General features: G+C 34.8%; 3 protein-coding genes across 3 annotated transcripts; 1 reads left to right on the top strand and 2 right to left on the bottom strand.

Annotated features, from left to right (window-relative positions):
- Positions 1-151: 151 nt before the first annotated feature.
- LOC105325015 (protein FAM210A) lies at positions 152-1,044 on the bottom strand. Its single transcript, XM_020065811.3, has 2 exons — positions 842-1,044; positions 152-488 (listed from the first exon to the last, which is right to left on the bottom strand). Exons 1-2 carry the CDS (start codon positions 1,042-1,044, stop codon positions 152-154), a joined length of 540 nt encoding a protein of 179 aa, XP_019921370.3.
- On the bottom strand, positions 974-8,633 carry LOC105325014 (uncharacterized). The gene is made up of 8 exons (XM_011424341.4): positions 8,352-8,633; positions 8,071-8,175; positions 6,774-7,155; positions 6,112-6,276; positions 5,004-5,225; positions 4,636-4,830; positions 3,605-4,449; positions 974-1,190 (listed from the first exon to the last, which is right to left on the bottom strand). Exons 1-7 carry the CDS (start codon positions 8,561-8,563, stop codon positions 3,802-3,804), a joined length of 1,929 nt encoding a protein of 642 aa, XP_011422643.3. The 5' UTR covers positions 8,564-8,633; the 3' UTR covers positions 974-1,190; positions 3,605-3,801.
- A 4,519-nt stretch (positions 8,634-13,152) lies between these two features.
- On the top strand, positions 13,153-16,950 carry LOC105325013 (frizzled-7-A). The gene is made up of 2 exons (XM_011424340.4): positions 13,153-13,299; positions 13,392-16,950. Exon 2 carries the CDS (start codon positions 13,462-13,464, stop codon positions 15,166-15,168), a length of 1,707 nt encoding a protein of 568 aa, XP_011422642.2. The 5' UTR covers positions 13,153-13,299; positions 13,392-13,461; the 3' UTR covers positions 15,169-16,950.
- Positions 16,951-27,949: the final 10,999 nt, after the last annotated feature.

Raw genomic sequence — 27,949 nt, 5'->3', positions numbered from 1 at the left:
ACAATTAAACATCGGAGCAAACAATTCTCAATTAAGCATTTTGGTACAAATTTAACACAGAGTTAATATTGATATGAATCAAAACAATCACTGATCATCATTATATCACAGATCTGATTTTGGCACTAGAATATTGAACATGTTGCCCTATCTACTGCTTCTGTCCTCTCTTCTTCTTGCCTCTGGCCTTGACCTTTGACCTTCTCCTCTCCCTGAAACTAACACTCTTAGTCCTGATTTCCTCCCTGCTGTCCTTATACAGGGTCCTGAGTTGCGTGCTAGGTGTCACCGGGGGTAATTTTCCTCGCCTCCTCATCCATCGGATGATGTAGCCGGTCCCGCCTAACGTCACGGCGTAGCGGATCGGGGAGATCAATTTGTAGAGGAGGAAGGCGATGACAAAGTCCCCGAGGCTGGAGGAACGGAATGGTTGGATTATTTTTTCACTGAGTTCCATCTTCTCTAGCAGAGCTATAACATCAACACCACTGAAATCAGATTGAAAATATCTAATCAGTCATCTTTTTAAAATTTTGAATTACATGTATATACTTTTAAAGTCTATTTTAAAAATCATTTTTAACAAATTTGAAGAAACCAAAAAAATAAGGATTTTTTTTCACGAGTTTTTTTTTTTGAAACCCTGGCATAATTAAGTTCTCGTGGAAAACTGGTACCCATGTAGTGGAGTGAAAACTGGTACCCATGTAGTGGAGTACATATTCTCCAGAATAGTTCTCCTTTGTATGACTTTTACAATTATGAGATTCAGATAACCAATTATAGATGACATTCTCATTAAGAACTGAAGCAAAGTTTTTTTCTTGACGATAAAACTTACCAGGTGACGATGAAGTAGAAGAGTCCATACCAGAATATGGAAGTCACAACCTCGACGATGATCAGCACTTTACCATGTTCTTTGTAGGTTTGTTTGAACCGCTGAAATACTGATAACTTTTTCTCAGGATCACCACCAGAGCCAGATGTGTTTCCATTTGCTTCCTGGGTCACCTTTGGATCTATCTGCTGATTTATATTCATCTCCTTGCCATTTTTACCATTCTGGGGGTCCTTAGATCCATCAGAAGAAGATGAGGTGAATGATCTTTGGACTCCATGACAGTGAAAAGATGCATTGGAAAACAGGCTAAGGTGTCGATGGGGTGTAAAGCAATTTATATTATGACCTGAAAAAAAAATGGTTTCAAAATTTATTAAATTCTCCTTTTCTGTGCGTCATATTTACTTCCCAGAGCTTTAATTTCAAGGAAGTGATAATTCTAATGTCATTCACAACACAATGTTTTTGGATTGCCACTTTTGGTTCGAATTCTCTTTTTGGATTTAGAGGAAATTATTTCAACCATAGACTAAAGAATGAAGATCAAATATTAAAACATCTCATTGACAAATTTGTTGTTGAAAGGAAATCCCAAAATCTATTAAAATAGAGCCACCACACTGACAAATATTTAATATTCTACAATATGTATAATGTATTTCTTTTGCCACTAAAACCAGACATATACTATCACAAGATTTTGTCTGTCTTCTTAATGTTGAAACATAAGCAATGCTGTCAGAGCAGTTTAGTGGTTCAATAACTATCTGCAACTCTTTGGTTGTCTTGCAGATGAAGCAATAAGTATATCTCTGTGAGGTGACAGCATATGTTTATTGTCTGACCACACTGACATTGTACAGTGATGTAATTTTGATACTTCTTTAATTTTTGAAGCACTTTAAAAAATGGGAATTTCAAACATTAATTCTGTCGGGGAATTATGAATTCTTTGGTCTTTTTCATCTTTTGTTATAATTCAAGCAACCAAACAGATTATCATTATTATGTTTTAACTCTTTTTGCTCTGGGTTGCTTTAATAAAACTAAACAATGCAAATACAGGTTGACAGTTCTTTGCGACTTTTTGTCTGTTTTACATAAAATGCAAAATTGCATAAAGGTAGCTAAATAAACCTACTTCAGTTTGAGTTAGGTAAATAAAGCTATGCATGTATATCGAGCTACGTAGCTAAATCTAGTGATTGTACTGAACCTGTTTAAAATTGATACATAATTAAAATAACTTTTAGCCCAAAATATGATAGCCCCTGTTATTTGATGAGCGAAAACATATATAATAAAATAAAAATGAACACAAAATTCTATATAAAGGGTAAGAAATCTCCGGGGTATGAGGAGTGCGTCCATTTACCCAAATGGAGCATAAAATGACCCAAATGAACCCAAATGGAAACAAATAGAAATTGAATGGCATAATTGAAGATTTTATTCAATAATTTCAATTATACGATAAAGAATCAATAAATATGAATTCTAAAACGACAATTTTCTTGTGTTGTTAATGAATTTTTATTCATATATGAATTTAAATATAACTGTTAATATAACTGTTGATATATAATCATTTCAAGATACCTTTTTAATTATAACAATATAATTCAAATATTTTGTTTTCGATATTGGAAAATGAAGTACCATACAGTTGTCTTCTAATTATAGATGTATATATAAGTTAGTAAGATTGCAAATACCGGTACTTGTAATGCATGTTGAATAATTTAGGTGCTGTAAATACAGTGCTGTACGGTTGTTTCTTCTTAAAGTGCATTTACTGAAATAGTAGCTCAAACCAATCATGTAGTGCATGTTTTGATATGATGGTTTTTGTTTGCTTATACATGTACAATATGTGGTTCATTTTCCATGCATCAAATTTTGATTTACTTTTTGATTTCTAAATCAATTTTTGGGCTGAAATTTTCTTTAAGGTGATATGAAATTCTAAGTAACCATTAATCATTTGAAAATACATATTTTATTTCTAAACATAAAAATCTTTTTTTTGCTTATTCTGCTCGGAAATTATAATTTTTACGTTTATTTTTTTCAATTTGTTCTTTTGGCTTTAAATATTTTTATTTCAAAATTATGGCGCTTATTGGGATGGCCTCAATGTGGCAAGAGCTGGGCAACGTTACACTACTTATAACGGCTAACAATCCCATAAATAGATTCGAAAAAAAAATTTAAATCATGAAACTAATTGATAAGGCTACATTATCACATTCTTTTTCCATTTGGTCAGAAATTGTTTTTTTATGTTTTCTTTGAAATTTTTCAATTAAAAAAACTCATTATATTTAAAATAATGATTGAAATTAATAATCAAAATCTTCAATTATGCCATTCAATTTCTATTTGTTTCCATTTGGGTCCATTAGTTTCCATTTGGGTTCATTTGAGTCATTTTCCATTTGGGTAAATCGACGCACCGGGGTACGAGTTCTGCAGCCTGCTTCAAACACACGTGGGCCCATCAATGTCTGTCTGATATCATCATCATCATGCAAAAACAAAGAGCAAACGAAAACATGCCAAATAACTCAAAAAGTCTTTAGTATGAAACTAATAAAGGACACAGGGCATTGCTACCTTTGTGCTTACTATTACCAAGAGGTCCTTATTCAACCCCTGACAAGGGCAACATTCGTGAATCTGATAAAGTTTAGCAAAGACACGTGTAAACTCGAATTTAAAAATTTGCAAATAAAAGTCAAATATTGTCAAGATATTTACCATAAGCACTACGGATATTAGAATGAGAAAATCCCTTCACTGCCTTTATTGAAAACCTTAACAAACATCGAGATCGGTGCAAGAAGCGACAACCTTCCATTTCTGTGACGTCATTACTTTCACTTTGTAAAGAAGGATTGGGTAAATTGAGTGCAAATGAGCCGATTTCAAAACCATCATTGAAAGCTAAAAGTATTTTATTTGACATTATCTCTTTTCAAATTTTTACATAGATGTTTAAAACTAATATAAAACTCTGATGGTTTTAGTATTGGTTTAATGTCCTCTGTTAAATTCGATTCTTGCTTTTCTTCAGTCAATTGAGACAAACACAGGTCATGACAGTAACAATCCGATGAATTTTTGTCAATTGTTGCTTTTCTTTTCACATTATCTAGTCTACTTATGCTGTCCGATTTCTTAAACATTACAGTTTTGTCGGAATCTTCATAAGATTCACTGGGCAAGAGTAATGGTTGAGTTAGTCTACACTCAATATCATCACAACCAGTTTGAAACTTTTCACTAATCTGAATATCCACATTTCCACAAGGATTTGATGTATCCATGTCCAGCCTCCTCTGACTCTCCCCTAAGTTCTGTATAGTTTGAGTGTCTGCAGCTCTTTTTGAATTCATCAAAGGTTTGACAGTTTTTGTTAAGGAATACCCCTGACCCGTTCTGGACCCTAATACCTCGGACTGGTCTCCAGACCAATGCTTGTCTTCCATCTCCCGCTGACCGATGAAAGAATCCCTTTCCTGGTTATGAATGCCAGGAGAATGATTTTCAAGTCTTGCTTTCTTAGCTTTAGGTTCCTTTGTAGGACTGCATGTGCACATACTCTGTGATATCAGAAATGAACATTTAATATTAAAACACAAAATAATATTAGAACCACAGTGTAAAAATGAGGAACCCTTTCAATAAACATGCTAATTTCTTTTGCACACATTCATGTTCATTCAATAAGTTAAAGTAAAATCTTTAAATAATGTTTACAGAAAAAATCTTGGTAGCTACAAATTTACCTGACTTTTCAATGGTTTTATAGCTTTTCTCTTTAAATATAAAGAGCAAGCACAAGAGAACTGGTTCTCAGCCCTTAGTGCCAGGATGTCTGTTGTGTCCATGATATCCTCACTCTGTAGGAGCTGTCCCAGTGCTGCGTCATCAAAATGCTTGAAAGGACAGCCTCCGTTGCTTCCACATGGTGGAATAAACTCCTGCAGCGTGACAAAAGACAGCAATAAACACAACTTCTTTACAATAAACAGCACTTTATTAACATGTATATTAACCCTTATCAATAATATAGTTCTCTATCATTTTGGACAAGTATTACTTAAAGTCCAACTTTCCAAACAAATTGCTCCATTTGAAACCGATCTAGACAAACCTGAAGTGAAGCACAGCAATGAGCCCTGTAGTTGACCTGGGAGCCCTCTAGGCCATACAGGTGGCGAATGCTGTAGGTGTACCGCCTCTCCTTCCCCACCCACTTGGGACCACACCCACTCCGAGGGTCACCATGGGGTGCCATGCTGTATTGGTGCTTCCAGAACTGAAGGGCTTCTTGTACAGGCATCCCGATCTCTTTTAAAAACAATGTCAGCTGAACCTTAAAATATTAAATAGCAATTTATGTATTGGTTACAAAGATGTATCATTTGATTAAGGAACTACTGGTAAACATCACTCTGTGGTTGTGATAGTCTCAAAATTCAAAGGACCTCATATCTGGAAAAATTTGTTTGGATGAAATCATGAGAGTGACTTGTAAGTAAATGACAGTGCTTCATTGTAATCTTTGACTTGAAAACTAATTCAAGGTCACTGCATACACTTTTTCAATACACTTTGCTTAAAAGTATGAACCAAATAGGACATTACGAGAGAAAGCATGCGAGAATTTTACACACAGATAGGCTTTGACCTTGACATTTGCCATAAACCTTCACCAACAGAAACTCTTTGGTAATTGGTATAAGCCAGATGGAGACAGGGGGCGGAAACTGCCCAGGATTCAATCTAATTTAAATTCGACTTGTAAAATCACTTCTCTCTTATGTTATACAAGATCTAACAACTTTTTCAGTCCAAGGTCACCTCAGAGTGACCTTGTCACAGTGATTTAACAAGTCTAATTTTAATTAGATTGCCACGGATTATACAGACTTGACTTCCGAGCTACAAAATATGCTCTAAAGAATCAAAGTTTTTACACAGAGATTAAAGTTTTCACCTTGACACTTAAACTAGAAACTTCATTCAAGGTCACTGTACATCCTTTACCCTCCTTTAAGTTTATCGGTGAATTTTGAGCTGGATTGGGCCAAGGAGAAAGAAAATATATTCAAAACAAGTTACTGTAATATTCAATGGACAGATAGACTGATCACTACAGGGCTTCCACAGAGCAAGGTCAGAATGAATTGTAGAGATATTGTGATGATTACAGACAGACAGACAGACAGACAGTTAAAGAGGAGATATTCTTAACATACCCTGGAGTGGTGGTGGAGCTGGTGGTTGGTTTGTAAACTGTGAAGTAACACAGACATACAAGGAGGGAAGGAGCCACTTTCCAACAAAATGTCTTGCTGGCTCAATGGGGAGACTGCTGTAGTGGAGGGAAAATCAGGCAGCCTGAATTTGCTCTGCAGCATGATCTAAAAGTAACATTATATAGTATACAGTTATTATTATCACACTTAATTACAAATGTTTTCCAAAATAAAATTTATAATTGTTTTATGAAGAATCTTTTTGCTACAAAGAATTGCAGTGAGTCGTTTTAGCACCATATGTAACAGATAGCAGTAGCTTTATTTTAGAGACTGACAATGAAAAGTCTGGTGCATAATTAGTAGTCCTGGTTTGATTTGAATATCTTGAAAAATGAAAGCTGCAGAAAAGTAGCTCTCTGAGAAATATAGGTTGAAAGACTGGAGATTGGTCAATCCACCCAAATGTTCCCCACACAGATTCAATTCTATCACACAGATGTTTTATTCATTGACACTAATTAAATTAAAAATCCACTATAAGCATTAGTATGCATGATTTTTTTTATAATTCTATAAAATATATGAGCTTTGCAGCTTGAGTAAAAATTTTAAAATATATCCAAATAAAAACAACCTGACATAAAGAAATCAATTTTTACCATTAGTCTATGCTTGAGCACTCTGCAGCGTTTATCCAGGTTTCCTTGCAATGATTTACAATACTGTACACCATGAATCAGGTTCAGCTCAAAGCAGTGTCTCAGCACATCATGTAGATACTGATAGGGCACAGATGCCAGGCCATTGTGGAGAGTTACAATTCTCTTGGCCACTAAATGAGGAACCACAGTGAAAGGGACAGTGAAGAAGGAATGGTTGTGGTTCTCTCGACATTGTGCTACCACTGTCTTCCAGCTTAAGTCGGAGGATTTCACTCGGTATAAAATGTCCTGTGTGTAACTCACTAAGCTGTGTTCTGCATATAATGTTTTACCTGACTTCTTTATTTTATTGAGTCTTTTTTCAGTGAAGGAGAGGAATCTACCAAATGAAAAATAACAATACGAGACATTATCTTACGATACATGTGTATAAAAATGTGAAAATTCACATCCAGAAATGTCTGGTAAGTAAATGTAAATACCAAAGGTATCATAAAAGTAATCAACAATGTTTATAAGATAATATAGATAATGACCAATCACTAACAAATAGAAATAAATGTCTACAAAAGTGTTGCTCTCTTAAGAATTTCTTGGTTATGTGGTTAGCTGTGACAACTTTATCATAAATAAGAAGTGAGAGAAACTGAGAGAGGAAACAACATGTTGATTTTGTATTTCAAACAGCCCAGAAAACCATAGTTGGAAGCTTGAATCCACTTTTTCAAAAGTTATCTCCCCCTTGGGTACATGTAGCATGGCCAATATTGATATTAATAATCAATTTCATCTTGTTTTTTTATTACACCACGATGGTGTTAACCATAAATTGAAGAAAATTTCAAACCAATGACTGAGAGAATTCATCACAGGATGTCAAAATATTTGGAAGCATAGCATAAAGATGAGGATCAAATGTTGTCTTTTTACCTTTGGGTTGATCCCACGAGGGAAACAATTCAATTCACTTTTTGCAAAGTGTGGACAGGCATATTGCTCACAGCACAACTACGTAATATGTATTGTACGTGATTCAATACTGTATGTGCATCAGATTTGCAGTTTTTGTAAGTTATTCGTTTACTATAGATGTCAAAGTAGAGTATGGCTTTAAGGATTTTAAAAAAAAATTTGGTTAAACTTGTTCAATTTTGGTTTAAATAGTCATAAAATTAATGATAACTAATTAAATAAAAATATGTACACAACTACATAATTCAAATGAACCATATAACTGACAGAGGAAATCATCTTGACCTGAAAGAAATTGTTCTCATTCTTAATAACTCTTCACCTGGATAGCTCTGTGTCACTCAAGCACTGAAGTCTAAACTGGAACAGTGTGGTTTCAGCTTGGACAAGAAAACTGCAGGCACCTGATTCACTGGCAAGCAGAAGTCTAGAACATTAAATTCGACACAATATTAAAATTAACACCCTTTTACTTTTAACTGTTTACACAATAACGTTATCAGGTTATCATATTTTCGTAAAAGGCTTCAATATTATGCTCATGATTAAAGATACAAAGAGGAAAAAGGAGTGAAAGGACTATACAAGACTTGCGATATTTACCTTAATGTAAAATGTGAAATAAGGTCCTTGCACGATCCCTCTAAAAATATATCTGATGCAGCAACAATTTCTGGGTCAGTGGTAATGGCCAAGAACTCATTTATGTCGTTCCTACATTTTAGAACTCTTGATAAAAAATTTAGTCTCAGAGTCGCATAAGTCTCAAAGTTCTTCAAGGATAAAATCCCTCTTGGAGCTTCAAAGTAATACATTTCAATGTTGCACTTGCAGTCGCTTTCTTTAGTTTCATTTTCCCTTACGAATCGAATCTTCACGCTTTGAAGAGTTACTGAACTGGGTAAAACTAGTTAAAAGAAATCTCTCTCTCTCTCTCTCTCTCTCTCTCTCTCTCTCTCTCTCTCTCTCTCTCTCTCTCTCTCTCTCTCTCTCTCTCGTTTAATACACTTTTTTAAATTTTCGATTTAATCAAATTTTCTAAATACCCAAGTGTTTTCAAGGCGAAAACTTTAGTGGCGGGGGGTTAAAAGCCGCGTAGAGACCCCCAGCACACTATTTTCAGGGCGAAGACTTTAGAAGCTCCTTTTAGATTTTATAAGGAGTAAAACAACATCGTGATAGTATATGCTATGACGCCTCAATATCCATGATATCGATCCGTTAATTTATATTCTATAAATTTGCAATATTTTAAAGATAATTTTGAAAAATTTGCAACCTAAATTACATGTAAGGATTTTTCGCCAAAAACTTGTTTTCTATCGATGTTTCAAAACTTGTTACTTTGTTAACTTCATCTATTTTTTTACTGTTTTTATTCTTAATTCGAAATACTAAAAAAATGTACAATAATGACATCGCGACAATAATATGATGTTTCCTAATCAACAATGAAATCGAGAAGTGCCCGATACCTCCTAAACTAAAGTCGATTCTTTTATATTCGATCGCGGTTTTTTTTTTAATTATGCAAACCATGCATGCACGTTATTCTAGACTGCACATAATTTTAAAGGAATTCAAAATCCATTTTAAGGGTTTTTTTAACTGAGGAATTCGAGTCCGAGATGATTCTTTATCATTCAGGTTTTTGAAGAATAAAGCTGAAGTTTTTTTAAAAGTCGAAAGATAAGATACTAGTTTAAACATTGAATCACCAAGTTTTTAAACCACAAATGACACAGTCTGACTAAAGCAAGCCCATACTTTTCACAATGAAGTAAAAACAAAAACAAAAATAGGTGCTGACTTTAGTCATGACTGCAAATGACATTTCTTCTATAAAATACCCGGCTTCTTGAATACTGACATTACACGACTGACGCAAAGAAAATATCCACACCAAACACCTATTTAAAACTAAACTAAAGTGCAGCGATTGTGCATGCTTTCAGTCTTCTGGATTGTTAATGATAAATAAAGAATGAATGAATTAATGCCGTGAAAATCAGTTTTAATGATACATAATATATCCATGGCGAATGATCATATGAAACAGAGACATAAATAACATGTTATTTATATTTTTGATTGTTATACTTTCATGTTAAATACTGAAATCTGATTGGTTAAGACGCAGTTAATAATATTTACTATTACCCTCGGCGTTAGCAACGCACTTGGCAACGGGTAACATTAAAAAATGTTACATGCGCGAAAATTATGCGCGTACGGTTCGCTGTAGAATTCACGTTATTCCTATATAAAAGCAGTAAAATTTTCTTAAAAATTTAAAAAAAGACATTCAGTATAACAAAATAAATAGTGCCTGTTTGGGAGGATAACAGTTGAAATTGACACCCCTCGAAAACCATTGTCAACCTCCGCTTCGCGTCGGTTGACAATGGTTTTCTCGGGGTGTCAATTTCAACTGTTACCCTCCCAAACAGGCACTATTTATGGGTCATTCTACGAATAGAGGCCCAAATGGTGTCCCGCCATTTTAGTATGTGTTGAGCAATAACTGGTTAATGAAATTGAAAAAATAAATACGGAATATTTTAGAAGGAGATAATAAATATGCATACACACCATAAGGACACCCCTGAAAGCATTATTACTTGTAAACTATTTTCTTAACATCATGGACTTGCTTTGAAACGCCATGTCTTAAACTACAAAATCGAATTAGTAATTTTGAATATGCATGTGTGAAAACTTAATTTTCTGTCAAAATTTAACCTGTCGTGATTACTAAGGTGTAATAAAATATTTATTGCTGATTTTAAAAAGATACGGGTTACTAAATTCTTTTTTCTAATAAATCATTGTTTGTAAAACGGTGTCCCTGATATTCTTGTCATTACCGAAACGGGGAGATAAAACTGCAAAATATAGGAGACAAGAAAGATAATCCAAAAGAAGAAGACACGTGATTAAAAGTTTCAGAAACCGCTATCTTCGATGCAAGGCGTAACGCTCTCCTGTGGGCAAGTGAGCAGATATTCCATTGTAAATGGCCTTACTTTCAAGCGTATGTTTATTCAGTGTCATTACCGAATGCTTGTTACAATAAATGTACGATCACCTAGGAAAAATGCAATTGTTTAGAAATTTTGAATTGTGTTGTACATTATTTAACCCCTTTTAGCAAGTAGCGCCCTATATATTCTGTTTAATATTTCAAAATGTCATTACCGAAAAGGTCATTACCGAAACAAATCCCTTGAATCGAATCGTTTCGGTAATGAAATCAGTGTTACTGTAATGACAAAAATCATCTTTAGGGTGTCTTGTGCATGGATTTTGCAACACTATTACAGTGCTTTATGCGTAAGTGGTTGTTACAAATAGCTCCTATCTTTGGGTCCTGTCCTGGGGGTAGGCGAGAGTAACCTACATGTAATACACAGTTTTTTTAACAGTTGTTTTCAAATGTTGATGATTTACCTGTTTAAAAATTAATTTTGTTCAAGCCATGACTGTTTCCAAATGTTTTTTGGAAAACATAAGGCATGAAAAGTTATGAAAATATTCGATCGAAACAACTCGAAACTATTTACCGGAACACACTGTCACTCCCGCAACGCATTGTCATTACCATAACAAGGACAAAATAGGTCAATTAATTATCAATTAATCTAATTATAAATGTAATAAAGAGTTTAATCAACATGCATGCGTCTTTGAAATCGCACACCTTAGAAAAATGGAAGTAAAATAATCATATGCACTCCTAAAATGGTTTATTGACCAATGGTTTTTTGCATTTTCTAAAAACGTAAATTTAACACCACTGTACAAAAAAAATTGTGCGAATATTTCACTCAAATAATCATGAAGCTAAGATATTATTAGGATTTATAAGTTCAAAACTATGAAAAAAATGGTTTTGTACTGTAACAATATTTTATGACGATTTGTCGTCTGTTGCGGTAATGACAATTTTTTTTTCATGTATGTACGTAAGTCTAAAAATAAGCAATAAAATATTTTAAACATTGCTGCTGAATGTTGAAATGGTTTCCTCTAAGTTAGATTTAGTATATAACGCTGAAAAAATGAATAAAATAGGGCATATGAAATCTGACTTTTGGAAAGTTCCTTTGGGCCTCAATTTGTAGAATGACCCTTATATAATATACAGTTTGTTTGTAAAATATTACACTTCAATGAACATTAAAATTTTGTGGATCAACTTAACAACAAAATCCACGAAAATCGGTACATGTATTTAGCATTTCAAATAATTTTACTCCTAAAAACAAAAATTGCCGAAACATTCTCAGACTCTATAAAAAAACCCATAAAGATTTTGATCGATGGCATAAATGTGGATGTAGTTAATTTGTAGTTGACAGGGTGCTTTTTGCCATGATACTACTTGTATCTAAAAAAACAAAACAACACAACATATACCACCCCCTCTCTCTCTCTCTCTCTCTCTCTCTCTCTCTCTCTCTCTCTCTCTCTCAACAGTTAAAGTATATATTAGAACATGAATAGGTCAATTCCGTTGAATACACGCACGTCCCCCCCCCCTACTGTTTTTGTCACCCGACCTTTTTTCCCTTATGGCTATCGATGGAAAATAAAATTTTATAGAGATTGACCACAACACTTTTTTAATCGATGTAAATAATAATATAGAAGGTGGAAACATGGATGAAACAACTGTTTTCAAAATAAAATAGACCGCTGCCCCCACCCTCCGCTATTAGAATTTTGAAGTTTAGTTGACTTGAGAAAAGTGTTTTAGTGCTTGTCATGTCAATTTGATGGGGCCCGGCCGGGGATTGGTCTGCTTCAGTCCCCTCCCAAACATAGGGACCAAGCCAGTTTTGTCACAAATTTCAAAACTTACCCTCCATTAAATATTGCCTATATAGTGACTAAAAAATATTGACGCCATTATATATACTTTAAAGACAGATTTTAAAAAATTTACATATTTTGCCAAGAAATTAGGGGCCGGATGTTTAATACATTAAATTAATGTCACAAATTTCTATTGCCAAAATATATATTTAAACTTTTGTGATATGGTGAGTGAAGAGATTACTTACAATTGTTTCTTGTCTGAATTGTTGATGATTAATTATAAAATGCATTGTATATTAAATATGATTTTACAATTGATGTTTCATTAAAATGTTCATTTCCCTGCTGATTAAATAAAGGGGGATATAATGACAACTAAATAAAATGGTATTGTCCAATAGTGGTAATTTCATTAACGTGTAATTGAGGCAATTTTAATTGAGTAGTTATTGCTTCTTGACAACATAAACAAGATTTAATCTCTCAATGATTGCTGTGGCATGTCCTGAATTATCGCGCTTTGACTTGCAAGTATACAGAAGAGGGTGTGAAAAGTAACAGCATTTTTAGCCAATGAGATCGCTTGTAACTTCAGCTATCCATAAGTTTCTAGATCCCAATTCACACAGTTTTGAGTGTAGTATTCCAGGTCAACGATCTAGAAACTTTCAAAATGTAATTCAATTCAGCGCACAAAGACAGAAGATGTTCGGCGAGGTCTATTTCTAATGTAAGTTGAATTCATAAATGTTAATCGTTTGATCTGTTGAATAACTTTATTATAAATGCACAGTTGGTTAATATTTGTCTTGTTTATTGTAGGATCATGACATATTGTGTTCTATACCTGGACATTGCCTTCACGAAGTGAATATTTACAAATATTTTAGACATGGCAGCTTTAAAAACAGCCCTGGTATTCGTTTTGTGCCAGGTGTTGGTGATTGTTATTGGAAATGGACAAAGAATGTCACCATCTCACGAAAAATGTGAACTGATTTCGATTCCATTATGCAAAGACTTGCCTTATAACTGGACTATTATGCCAAATCTTTTAAACCATCAAAAACAAGAAGACGCCGGACTAGAGGTTCATCAGTTTTTCCCCCTTGTGAAAGTCCAGTGTAGCCCTAAACTGAAGTTTTTCCTGTGTACTATGTATGCTCCCGTGTGCACCGTTTTGGAGGAGGCAATTCCTCCGTGTCGGTCTATGTGTAATGAAGCTAGAAATGGATGTGAATCGTTAATGAATAAATTTGGATTTGAGTGGCCAGATAGTTTGAAATGCGAGAAGTTTCCTGAGTCTGGAATGTGTGTGGGAGAAAACAGGACTGACCCTGTGGACTCTACCCCCCACCCCAATGATGATAATAAGTTTCCTGGCTACATTCCTGAAACAGAGGATAATAAATACAGACCTGGATATAATGCTGAGAACCATCATGATGATAACAAGCCACAGGTCACAAACTCGTACAAAACATGTCCAAAAAAGTACTCAATTCTTCCGGGATTTGACTACAGATTAAAAGTTGGATCAGCAGTGTACTCGGATTGTGGGGCACCTTGTGAGAACATGTATTTCAATGAGCAAGAGCGACATTTTGCAAAGCTTTGGATTGGTGTGTGGTCTAGTATTTGTTTAGCTTCCACGCTTTTCACCGTTTTGACTTTTTTCGTCGACATGACCAGATTTCGCTACCCGGAGCGTCCAATCATATTCTTGTCTGGATGTTACTTCATGGTTGCTCTTGCTTATGTCATTGGATTTTCTCTGGACAAAGAGGCTGCAGCGTGCAACAGATTCGTAAACACACCAGAAGTGGTGCCAATAACTACGCAAGGAACTAAGAAAGAATGGTGTACAATTCTCTTCATGATGATGTACTTCTTCAGCATGGCCTCCTCCATTTGGTGGGTCATTTTGACCTTGACCTGGTTCCTGGCAGCCGGAATGAAGTGGGGCCATGAGGCCATCGAGGCAAACTCTCAGTACTTCCATCTTGCAGCATGGGCTGTACCGGCCATCAAAACCATTGCCATTCTAGCCATGGGACAAGTGGACGGAGATACACTAAGTGGAATATGTTTCACTGGAATATTTGATGTGGATGCTCTGAGAGGATTTGTGTTGGCTCCGTTAGTTGTGTATTTATTATTAGGAACCTCCTTTTTACTAGCTGGGTTTGTTTCACTCTTTAAAATCCGTACCATCATGAAAAGTGATGGAACAAAAACTGACAAGCTGGAGAAATTAATGGTCCGTATTGGAATTTTCTCAGTATTATACACTGTGCCAGCTACCATTGTAATTGCATGTTACTTTTATGAACAAGCATCTAGAGACACTTGGATGTTACACTGGTTTACCAAAGAGTGTTTAGCATCCTCTACAGCCCCTCCAGAGGAGGGAATTAAACTGCTGCAGTCGGGGGACAAACCTTGGCCCGACTTCAATGTGTTTATGATCAAGTACTTAATGACTGTCATAGTGGGCATTACCTCAGGGGTGTGGATTTGGACTGGCAAAACACTCAGTTCATGGAAAAGATTCTATGCCAAAATTTGTGGATCGAACAAACGGGAAAGTAATGTGTAAAAATTTTTATTAGGTGGCAAGCACGTCAAACTCAATTCAACCAACCGTTTCAAACAAAAGACATTAATTGAAATTACATGAAACTTTTGTGTAGTGTTGCGTACACCTTCCAAAGATGCCAGTATGTCAGCTCTTGTAAATTGTCAGGTGTAAAATTGAAGTATGTGAAGTTTTTTACATGAGTGATTGTGCTAAACCATTAACTGCCATAAGGGTACATACACATCCAATTTAGTATGAGAGGTTGTTCATGTGTAATTTGTCTCATGTGTATTTTATCAAACGAAAAAACTACATTTGAGAACTGCTTCACCTTTTCTATATTTTTTTTATGTGCCAAAGAGTGGAAATTTTGTGTAAAACCAACAGTTTGTTAGAAATGGAAAAAAAAGTTCTTGTGTATAAATTAAGCTAGAGATTCGGTCTTTGGTTGTGAATTGAACCATCAAAAGTTTTGGGTATAACTAATTTAAATTGATATTCTCTTCTTTTATTTTTAAACATATATTTATTATCAATATTTCTTTTTACTGATTTATATACCGTTTATGAATCTTTTTACTTGTGTATAAATGTCAGTGTGTCAATATATTTTACAACTTGTAAATAAACCATGTGTTAAGCTTTAAATCACTTTTTTTTTTACATGTGTGTGTATGTTTGAGGCTTGGTTGTATAGCAGTCGCCTCTTGGTCATACAAGTTGTACATGTGATGTCAGGAATGTCACGTTTCATGTGTGAAAGGCTCCCAGAAATTAATGAGTCTTGCATTACTGGCAGAACAAGTTGCCTGTCTGAATATTATAATTTACAGTAAATTTAGCAAACACATTTGATAAGTGTTTAAGTGAATGTATAGTAGCATATTTTATGGTTTTCCTATTTTAGAAAACTTCTTGTCATGATGTAAAAGTTCAAATCATGTGAATTTTTTTTAATTTTAAAATTGATTTGCCAAAATCAATCAAAAATCATCCCATTGATGTAATGTTTTGCATGTTTAGAAATTGCAGCCAGTTTGTTTTGATACAGATATATTTTTATTATTATTAAATAAAACAAAGAAATGTGCAAAATCCTTCCTATATATGTCTCCAGTAGTATTTATCAGAGGATCTGTCTTGATGTAGAGTAACTTTATAATTTAAATTTGTGAGTATAAATATGGTGTAAAAGTACTGCCGCCTGTATAGAAGTGAGTCCACTCAACCATTGGATAACTCCATGGATCCTCCGTTTTAGTTGGTTGCTTTTGATGTGACAAACAGATTTAGGCTACCGATATCTTAAATTCTGGACCACAAACTGAATGTTTGATTTTAAGTCTGTAGACCTCAGGAAAGTGTCCAGCTAACTACGTTTTATTTCTCGTGCAAAAATTAATGCGGTATTTGAAATGTTCAGGTTGTATTTTTTTTTTTTTTTAAATGAATCAAAATGTTCTGTCCTTTGTTCTTCATTCTGTGAAGGAACATTTTTTCAGTACATTTGTATTTTGCTTGTTAGATCAAAGTTACCTGTAAGAAACTTTAATTCAGAGCAAACTCTTGTGTTTCACTTTAGGGATTGATAAAGTTCATTGATAAATAGATGTATCATATTTTGAGGGTAAAGGAATTTTGGCCCAGCGCCAGACAACTTTTATTTTTGTGAATCTTTTTAAAACACCTGGAAATGTGTGTTTTAAAGCTTTTTGTTTGTGAGAGACTGCGATCTCGGCATGCCTAATTGTCATTTTTATCAGCCAGTGCTGTATGTGTAATAAAAACTAGTTAAAAGACTTTAGTGTACCGATTCTTTATCAAGGTGGTAAAAAAACAAAAATTCAAGAAAAAAAGAGGAGTATATATATATATATATATATATATAGGTTGCACGTGGAAGGGAAGTTCACACTTTTGTGCAACGGCACACACTAGGATGTCCTTAGGATTTGTACTATAGTAGAGTGAGCATTTTAAGTACAGTCCTCGAAATTGAAGTAGCCAATGGAATTTTGTTTTGTAAATACTATATGCATAATAATAATTTTACTATTATGGGTAATTTCAGCCAAAAATTTTGCTTCATTTATAATGCATTTCATTATTAACAATAAGAGCACCGGTATTACGTTTGACAATTCATTTTCCAAGATAAAGAGGATGGAACGAGGGTCTCTCCCATGGGTTTTTTTTTTTTTAATGATTTTTTTCTATACATATCAGTGATGCATTCAGAGCAAACCACCAACTGGTAACTATTAGTTCCAGACTGCCTTGAATTATGTTCCAGTATTGATAATTTTCAGTGCATGATGAAATTTCTACAATCAGACAAGGCTGTCGCAATTTAATAACATTGCTCTATTGTATTAATCTTCCAGACTATTTACTGGCACTATTGATTTCTTATAGAAATGTGTCTTAAGGTTGTTTATAAATCATGAACAATGTTTGAGTACATAGGATCGGTTAAAATACAGATAGTTGAATTGTTATAGTTTTTGCAACTCCTTGTTTGCTTGTAATGAATGTCCATCTTCCATGTGTATTGCAGAAATATCAAGAAATAAAGATTACAGAGGAGCATCAACCAATATATCTTTGGTACAAAGTATTTGGAATGCACACTAGACCATTTGGTAGAGCATTCACATGAGGTGGGTTGTGGGTTCAAATCCTAGTAACTGCATTCTTTATAATTAGAGTGATCTGTGTTGTTTGCTTAGTTTATGCACAAGCATATTGTGAATTTCTGATGATGCAATTTGAAAGACTGGTCTATGACTTTCATGATAATGACAATATAGAATCTTTATTCATCAAAGACCCTGATTTCTTTTGACTTGGTAGTTGGATATTAACATTATTTACTAATTAACATTTTATTGTTCTGTATTAATCACCTATTACTGGTGAGAGATATTAATCTAATACTGAATCCTTTTCCTATCACCGGGGTACATTGAATTCTGCAACTGTATTTTTTTTCAATGGTTTTATACTAGTACTCTTACAGTACTTAGCATCATCTGATTCAGCATCATATCTGCTAGTGTTCTGGTGGCCATTACTCTGAAGTCTGGAGTTTATGAACCCAGTAGAAATGCTTAGACTCCACTTGACTGGTTCACCGTTCCTTTCCTGACATTCCTCTCCGCCTCGTTAAAAGTCTGGGATATCTATAGCAGCTGTGAACCAATGTACACAGTTGTTGCAATCCTATGTTAGAGCGCAGACTGCATGCCAGGGTTGTGATGATTTATAGGAAATCAGGGGCTTCTGCAATAACAGACCTGCACACTTCAGGTGCCACAAGTCAAATGTTTATTTGTATCCTTAGTTGTAAAAATGGCAAGATGTAGGGAAAAACAAGATGTAGGAGCCTCGTAATGGCCACTAGGTGGAGCTATCTGTAATCAATAGGTATTGATTAATGCTTAAGTTGTTGATCCTCGGATTGATTTAAATACGTTCTCAAAGGAAGTAAAGTTGGTCATGATACCATGAAAATACACCATCAGGAATTTAAAACTCCAGGTTTTGTACTCTGACGCAGTTCCTGATTTGTATAGGTTTAGGATATACACTTGGAGTGTGTTGTTTTTGAGTTCTTTGGCCCTGGAATGTATAGGACGACCGTTCTTGTCTCCTAGGATGATAACAGTGTATTACCCCTGAGTAATTTCTATAGGTTGATCTTGTACAAATAGACCCGATGTTTCCAGCGAGGGCTAGGCGATCTGCTGTGACAATATTTACACGTCACATACACACTTTCACCTACGAGAGGGATATTATTGCTGATCAAAGAATCTGAAGGGGCAGCCGAGATTATAACCCATTTCTTTGATCATAAATATTGATCTATGAGGACTCCACTGTTTGTTTAAAAAGTTTATTGAAACATATACAGAACTTCAAAAAATGATTTACAGTTTTTAAATGAAGTAAGTCTATGAAGATACATTTAAAGTACAATTTATTAAATTACTAGAACAAGAAAAATCAAACTGAAAAAAACTGACACTTGCCTATTTTTATATTTAAGGTTGTTTTTTTTTTAATTTAGCACAATAAGGATGTTATTTTCTGCAAAAATAAAACATATACATATAATTAAACACCAGCTCTGCCCTTAAGTTTCAATTACTGGTATCTCAAAATTTCAAAATGAAAATAAATACATTCAATTGTTTTAAAATTCAAATGAATAATCTCTTTAGAAAAAAAGGAATACAGAACAAGACAAAAGATTCAGTTCATAGCATGTTGACAGGTTCTGTTAAATGCTTCCTAATCCCTGCTGTAATTAGCAGGTGAGCTGAATCATTAAGACAATAAATATTATGCACTTTTCTGCAAATAGAAATTAATCTCAGGTGTCAGAAAGATTTATTGTTCTCAAATGACATCATGTCAGACTATAATGGTCTTGCCTCCTGTCCCAGCATTAATACACTTTAATGACACTGTTGACAAGCTTATGTAGCTACTGGGAAGAAAAAAAAACTGTTTGCCAAATTAACATGTTTCAGTTAGATGCATGTTTTTGTTAATTGTCCAAAAACAAATTAACACTTTTCTTGTCAATGAAATTTTTAATGATTGGACAGATATTTTTGAGGACATTGTCCTCTTTAAGGCTCAATACCTCTAACAGTGCAGCTTATGCATGTACAGCTGTATTAAGTTTAGCAAAGTTAAGAATGAACTGCCTGTTTCTATAAAAGTAATATTTTGAAAAGAGGACGAGTTCTCATGTGGTATTTAGCTGTCGCTTTAAGTATCTTCTACAAGCATGCTTTGCTTACTATCTTCACTCTTAGTAATGCGAAGTGCGTTCCATTTCCTCTCACAGTCTGTAAAATACAGTCAGACCTATACCCAACACTACCCTAAAGCTCTAGTCCTGTTCTCCCCTAATCACAAATATCATCTACTTTACCTTTGATTCACAAGGAGGCCTAAAATAGACTGTATATTTACCTTATGCATGTAGATGTTATCTTTAAGAAACAGACATTGACACTTTGCATTTTTAAATATTTAAACAGTAAAACAGAGCCATAATAAAGTGTGAAGTTTGTTTGAAGTTTTAATTAAGCAGGTGCCCTATGTGTGAATGTGGAGACTTTTAGGTACTATATGTATGTTAATGGCTTTAGTATTTTGATTGTCAGTGTTTTGTAAAGTACATCAGAGCAGAAGCCAAATGATAAACACCCAAGGGCTTAACCTGTAAAGGTAGCAAAACAACTCATAAACTAGGCAATGTCGTCTCGTTATTATTAAAACACATTTCTGTCAATTTTGTCCCAGCAGAAAACTACCAGAAGCCATTATGAGAAAATTGACTTTGCGTGGAGTTGATTTTGTGCGAGGGAAATCACATTTAAACACAACCTCACTGAATGAGTTCAGTTAATTATTCCCATACAGCTTTGTTTGTCATCCCTTGCTATATTTATCTATATTTATCGTGGGGATTTGAGTTACCTGCTATAAAGGTACAATTTAAGCTGGCGATTTCTCCCCGTTTATTACAGCACAGCACTTGCCAAGACACAAGACGTCTCTTAGTTGCACAGGGCAATATAAAGGCCATTTACTGCCTTTGTCTCTTTTATAAAAGATCATGGGCCATTATTGCACTGAAAAATATTCATTTTCATATACCTGTACCCAATAGGTATGCTTTATGTGTGTACTTCTCTTACCATGGAGAAGGGGAGGGTCTGTTGTTTTAAAAGATCTAGGATTCAAAGAACATAGAAAAGGCTAATATTAAGAGATTGGAATCTCTGCAATCAAGCACCCCTACACACCCCTTCAGCTGGGTAATAGAATGGATTATGGATCAATGCTTTTCCCTTCTTCTTCGTTTATATTATTATTCACTATCAGATATGTGTTCTTATGAAAACATGGCACATCATCTGACCCATTGCTTTGAGAAATATACAATCTCCAATATCTGTAACCGCAGCCAAAAATGTGGCTTCTAATCAAATTCTTTTTCTTATCTTCAATGCTCAATTTTCAAATCCTCCTCCAGAAAATTAGAGGAAACTGCTCTGTGAAGATTATTTTGAGACCAGGTTCTTTTTTAATACAAAATCTTACATCAATATTCTGTGGTTAGGGGGCTCCTGCAGTGAATTGCAGGAAAACATCTTTAAATAAACCGACTGGAAACAAAGCAATCCAGGCGTTTGTACACTTCCCCATTTCTGGCTATCTTCTATATGTCTCTCTCCCACTGAGATGTAATGCTGCAGAAATTGACAAGGCATGCAAGCCTCATTTACATCACCATTGCTTGTTTCACTTTAATTCTGTCAAAATGAATTATGAAATGTTCAGGGAATCTTTCCTTATGCCCAAGGGAGTTTTTCATAAATGTTTGATATCTTTTATCCATTCAGATAAAAAAACTCAATTCAGAAAACAATAGAAATACATGTCGAAGGGTTTTATCTCCCTTTCGTTGACTAATACCTCCTATTCTGACTGTCCTAGCTATGTGTCACCTACAGAAAAGATCAGATCACATTATAAAGCAATTCCATATTGATTACCATTTTACTATCTGTCAGGAAAAATGTTCCAACGACTCAACCAAACAGAGACGAAAATCAAACAAACACCCGTAAAATCTAACATCTCGCTGCCAATGTAACCAAATTACAAAAATTATGCGAAAAATGGATTTGCTGCAGATGATTGCATCTTCATCTGATTCTTACTGAGCATGACTCACTGTGGCTGCTGATGAATCGGTGATGTAACTGCAGGGTAAGACAAAATTACACTGGTATTAAATGTTGATGGAGTTCTCTCCTGGATCAGACCCCCCAATATCCAAGTGAAGTGGAAACTTTGATGAATTTCAAGGATGCTCTGCTACAGGGAATGAACTACTGCTGGTATGAGATGGAACAGCCGAACACCATTAGGAATTTTCTTCTCTGCAATTACATCAAAAATTTTATCTGAAAATATTAATGATTTCTTAATTTATTATATTCCTAGGCATGCAATTTAATGAATCAAATTTGAGACATAGATTGAAGGTGTGAACCTTTTATAACCAAAATTTTGTCAAAATAAAATGGCCTTAAAAATGGGAGGCTTATCAATTCTTTTAATACTGAAGCTGATTTTCCACTCAAGGGTTTAAAAAATGAATATTTATTCAGCATGAAAATACATTTAGACATTTTAGAAACCACATAAAGGAGAGAGATTGGAGTAGCCATCATTTGTAACTACTCGTTCACTAGTTTTATAATGCAGCAATATGTCAGAGCAGGGTACATAAATATGTATTTATTCATCGTCACATTACAACACCCTTTGATGTTCCCTGTTTAAAAGATGTAATAGGAATTTTAATCAAAAACTGAAAACAAATATTAGACAGCTCTACGCTTTTATTAGGTTTAATGATATTCATGGAGTCAACAGTTCTGACATATATTTTGATATCAGTGACTATCATAAATTTTCTCATTTTTAAAACTTCTCAAGAATAAATAGGCATTATTAATCTAGACCCTGTTCAACGGTAGCCTAGAACGTATTTCACAGTAACAGACCTACAGCCAAGCACGGGGACTTTACCTATCATAAAGGCTTTAGGCACTCTGATTAATGACCAAGTTTTTTTAGACATCAAAGCAGAGTAAGGGGTTACCCTGCCGATTTTCGGTGGCGTCGATACAAGCCATTATTTTTTGCCGTCTCCAACAATGCTGTGCAGCTCTTCTTACCTGGAACTGCAGCAGCGGGAGACTTCTCATCCGAAGTAGAGGTTGGAAGGTCCCATCAAATCCGTCTAATGATCCGGACGGATCTGTTCATGATCACTGGCACAGCACAATCAGATGATGGGAGTAATTATGGGAGATAAATGTAGGCCAATTGTTGATGGAACACAATTTAATCAAATCACTGTCTAAAATTGAATTCAGGGTGTTGGTGATTGTTGGGTTCATTGCCCTTGGAGCAGCATAGTTCTCATTTCACATGCCTTTGAAGCAGTTACTAGTAACATGTACATTGTATAAAAACCAATTCATGGATATTCCAAAATACAGTTAAACACAGTTATAGTGAAGACTTAGGCACTAGTGGATTTACTTCACTGTACCTGTAATTATATCTGTATAAGGAATTTGTAATGATAAATGATAATAAATTAACAATACACATGTTTTTTTCCCTCATGACTACCATATGTGCTCATAAGGCATAAACTAAAAACATTCAAATTATTGGTTTCCATATTGAAAGATTTATTTGAAAATCAATTGGTATTGTGATCTTCCAATGCATGTAAATTTCGTTATTTTTCATCTCTGTAAAGGAATCACTATATTCATTAATTGGTTCATTTTGTTGTATCTGAGTTCTTAATAACCATAACATTTACAAGGAACTCCACAGAACTTCACTTTTCCCAAGTTTTTACAAATTAAGTTAAACTGTTTCACTTTGAAATTCTTATGCCCCTCCAGGGTTGTTCCAGTAGAATGATTTGATAGTAAATTGACATTTACTTTCAATGTATATAATATTAAATGTAGGTACATGTATCATTTGCATTGCCCTTGTAAATGGAATATACAACAAAAAAATGTTAAAAGCATGAATTTGCAGCCATCAAGTTTCCCTTTCTTTGTGAGTCAAACCCATTTTTTGTGGGGCTCCTTGTTTGAACTGGAGTCTATGACACAGTTAATGTGTTAAAGAGTGTTTGTCTGCCTCCAAGAGAGCTGTGTTTACACAGATATGAAGAAAGTCAAGGGTTCAAAACTCTGCAATGTGACATGAGATGTTCGAGCCATGGTTAAAAGCAACAAACTGATGCAAGCATGTGTTTTCATGGTTTTGGCATCTCTGAGGTATTGGCAATTTTTTGGTACATTTGGGATGTCTGCTCATATATACAAACAAATGCATTTCTAAAGCATCTTGTCAAAACAAGGAAATTAAGATATATTTTGATATCCCACAGTTCCTTTGAAGTTACATTTTTCATTAGTTTCCAAAGCTTTGATGTTCAATCTGATGTTGTCGACTCTATTGAAGTGAAAGAGATACAAGATTCTCTATCTCTATAAATGTATGGTGTAATCCAAATCAAAATTGGCTCTTCAGTCAAAGTTAAATTTCCCTTCCATCCAATCTCTAAGCAAGTGATGGCAGAACGGAGGAGCTGAAAAGGCTATCTGTAACGGCATTGAAATCGTAATTATATTTAAACAAAATAGAACTGGAGTTCAGAATAATAAAGTTGAAGTGTTTCGTGTAATCTGTGCGATTTTGAAATCTTTATCACGTGAGAATATTTGTGTTGTTGGATTGGAGAGGCCAGAAGAAATCTTTTCCCTAGTTCAATGTTAAAATTAAAAGAATCTGATTTTTCATTTCCCTGCAGAGATTGATTTTTTTTCAGAGAGGGGTACTCTTTGAGATCCCATGTACTATTAACTCAGATGAGGTTTAAATCGATGCAAAGAGCCCCACTCTGAATATTTTACGTAAGAATTTACACAACAATGTTTGCCTTGCCTTGAAAAGAGATTACTAAAAGCCAGGAGTTATCACCCCTTGCTGAGGCTGTCAAAGAAATTATATAGAGTTGATTTTGTTCATCAGTGGGATTATTTTAGATTATCAAAGATTAGTACTATCTACTTAGTTCACTGGAATGTTTTCTCTATTGTTACATGGCTTGGCTTTGATAGCTGTGATTGTTGATGTTCCCTACTGTTCACTTTTCTATTGTCCATGTTTTTATCTTTTTGTCAATCACCAGGGAAAAATGTGTCCAGTAGATTTGACACACAGTGCCCTAAACTGACATTTCAACATTCAATTTTACTTATACATTGACTACTTTTTGTTTGATAACCAGCCGTTGTTTGTATGTAATTCTTTTACCCAGTTCTTTGATTGTTTTTATCACTTTTCAATCTAACTGAAAAGTTTGACCTTCAAGGTAATAACATGTGGGTCGGGGTGTCAGGGTGTCATGGTGAACTGTCCCAGCTGTAGAGTCCGGCAGGTGACATGTGCTAATTATTAATTACCATGTCTGACAGAACTGTGCACATGTACACTGTAAAACTGAATATTCAATAATTATGGAATTAATTGATTTCTTCCACATTCTGTGTGTCCATCTATGAGTCAGGGTCAGGATTTAGATTTTTCTTTGATACACCATGAAGATAAATTACTGGTGACATGTTGTACATAGTGAGGGAGGGAAGGGTGACGGCGGGAGGAGTCGGAGACAATGAGGATTATGTCCCCATCCACTCGGTCTGGGAATGAAGAAATGAGTGTGAAGTCTGAGAGCTTAAAATCTCTTAATAGGGAGACCAACATTAGCACTAATGAATGCAAGAGCTTTTCAAGAGTCTTCACCAGATGTTTTACACAAACAAGCAAAATTCATGCATAGCTCACAATTTGATGTGTGTGTTGAGGTTTTCAATGCACAAATGAACAGTTTTGATGGAATGGTGCCTTGACTTGTGCTGATATTGCAGGTAATGTTTATGTAGAAAGAATTAGTGGGGGCTGTTTGGGATTGTCGATTACAAACATAAGGTGCAAGTTTATGAATACAAGAAAACAGAAACAGTAGGCAAACACTACAAATATGAATTACGACGAGAGAGAGAGAGAGAGAGAGAGAGAGAGAGAGAGAGAGAGAGAGCTCTAAGGGGTGACGAAGTATTTTCTTAATAGCCATAGTACTTATATTAAATCATATTTACTCATCTCACAAACAACAAAACTCAATAATTAATTTCCAGAACACTTCCAGTACACGTTTGCAATAAGTTTAATTCTGCTGAGCAGGATTGACAGAAAACCCCAATTACGTATCATTTTCAACATTTAATTGGATCATTGAGATTTGATATAAATTTTCAGTCACTTTATATCAGGTATGGGGCGTTATAAGGACAAACCATTCAAGGAGATGAGTATTCTCTTATTACATTGCATACGGACCTCCTAGGGGACACTGCATCAATATTCTTATTCATTGCCGAGGGCTCAATTTCTCTTGAGTGAAGTATAGAATGGAAATGTCAGCCTTTGTTAATGCCACACCAGAAGGACTACTTCAATCTGTCTATCCTAAAGCACCTTACACTCCTCCCCGCTGTGAATCGATCATCTTTTCCCATTGTAAGATGTAAAATAATACAGGGGTCTTTAGGCCACATTGTCTAAAATTAATGATATTTGAAATTTAATCACGTGCTTTTTTAACCCAGGTATCCCACCGCTATACAAGTGTTTTGTTATCTGTATATTCTGCCCAGTATATAGCGAGGCTAGCTTTGTTGTTTCTCGACTAGAGATGTGAAATCCAGAGGTAGATTTGAAAAAAAAATCAGATTTCCAAATAATAGGCACCAAAGACTGCCTGTGACCCATCTAAGATTGTATCTCAGACGTCGATTTAGCAAGCATTACTTTCAGGTGTAATTTGGTAATTCTATCCGTCTGTGTTACATGGAGGGGTCCCCTGACGAAATTCTCGGTCAACGCTATCTACTACAGAGGGTGTCTCGGTCTCTCTGTAGCACGAAAACTCTGCACCCAATCACCCTCTAAAAAATTCAAGATCGATTTGAAAAGATTTAAATCCCACCACAATATGATCTTGTCCCTCTGTGTGTATTATAATAACTGACTGGGACATCCACCATATCGGTTACGCAAGCGTGCTGAATTGTCCATTTGTAAAGAATTTAATGCTTTGTGTATGTGGTGGCAGAACACATTTAGATACTCAATTAAACCCGGCCCATTTTAATTAATTTAAATAATCTATTTTTGTTAGTACTTAACGTAATACGAGTGTAAATTCTTCTAATTTCCTGCTTATACTTGTAGATTGAATGTTTGAGGCATCTTGCTTATTTTACAGAGCAAATACAAGAAGGGAACGATCCCAAGTTTTTTGGGGTGAGATGAATTTAGGCTGACAGGTATATTTGATCCAGTCAAAGTTTATTTATATTCATAATAACTTCAAACGGTACGAAGTAAACCATGGTATTTCCCGGGGAATAGCAATATTCTCATGTACACAGAGCGCATAAGTTGTTAAAGGTTTGCAGTACCACCACCCCCCCCCCCAAAAAAAGGAGGGGGGGGGGGGTCACATGTCGACTGTAAGTAACGTAACTTGCATTTATACCAAATTGAGGATTTAATTTCTGTAAAATCTTTAAAATTCTTTTGTGACATTAGCGATTATTTATTTTGTTTCAAGAAATACGATAGAATGCTATTTGATACTTTTCTACAGGGCTTGGGGTAAAATGCTGACGATGGACCCTCCACTTTGGAGGGTCCATAGTGGAGGGGGTGGAGCTTGGTGTGTCAGTCTTAATTCAGAGTCCGTTTGATCTGTCATTCCAATTATGTTATCAGAAACAGAATGTGGCACATTGTTTTATTTATATGACTTTTAAACACAAGCACATAAAACTTTTCTCCCCTAATTGACGATGACGAATGGTGGCACTTTCATTTATAGGTGCTGGGTTTTTTAAAAGTACATATTGTTCATTAGTTCTACACAAGATGTATATAGTAAAAATATTACATTATTGCTGAAATGGACAAAATTTTTAAAAATTTATAACAGCTTATGAATTTTATTCTACAAAAGTGTAAGTCTTGTAAAAATAATTAATTTATTTTATATTACATTTCATTTAAATGTCCCTACGTCCTGAAGATAATTGTGCTGAAA

The sequence above is a fragment of the Magallana gigas genome, chromosome 2, assembly GCF_963853765.1.
Source record: "Magallana gigas chromosome 2, xbMagGiga1.1, whole genome shotgun sequence".
In the NCBI taxonomy this organism is placed as follows: Eukaryota; Metazoa; Mollusca; class Bivalvia; order Ostreida; family Ostreidae; genus Magallana; species Magallana gigas.
Note: the sequence above shows the minus strand (reverse complement) of the source record. Positions and strands in the feature narration are given on the sequence as shown.

Coding starts and splice junctions, on each gene's coding strand:
- LOC105325014 (XM_011424341.4), bottom strand. CDS start 8,563: ATGTATTACTTTGAAGCTCCAAGAGGGATTTTATCCTTGAAGAACTTT. Junction 8,176..8,351: donor ATTTCACATTTTACATTAAG/GTAAATATCGCA, acceptor TTAATGTTCTAG/ACTTCTGCTTGCCAGTGAAT. Junction 7,156..8,070: donor AGTGACACAGAGCTATCCAG/GTGAAGAGTTAT, acceptor TTCATTTGGTAG/ATTCCTCTCCTTCACTGAAA.
- LOC105325015 (XM_020065811.3), bottom strand. CDS start 1,044: ATGAATATAAATCAGCAGATAGATCCAAAGGTGACCCAGGAAGCAAAT. Junction 489..841: donor TTCTACTTCATCGTCACCTG/GTAAGTTTTATC, acceptor ATCTGATTTCAG/TGGTGTTGATGTTATAGCTC.
- LOC105325013 (XM_011424340.4), top strand. CDS start 13,462: ATGGCAGCTTTAAAAACAGCCCTGGTATTCGTTTTGTGCCAGGTGTTG.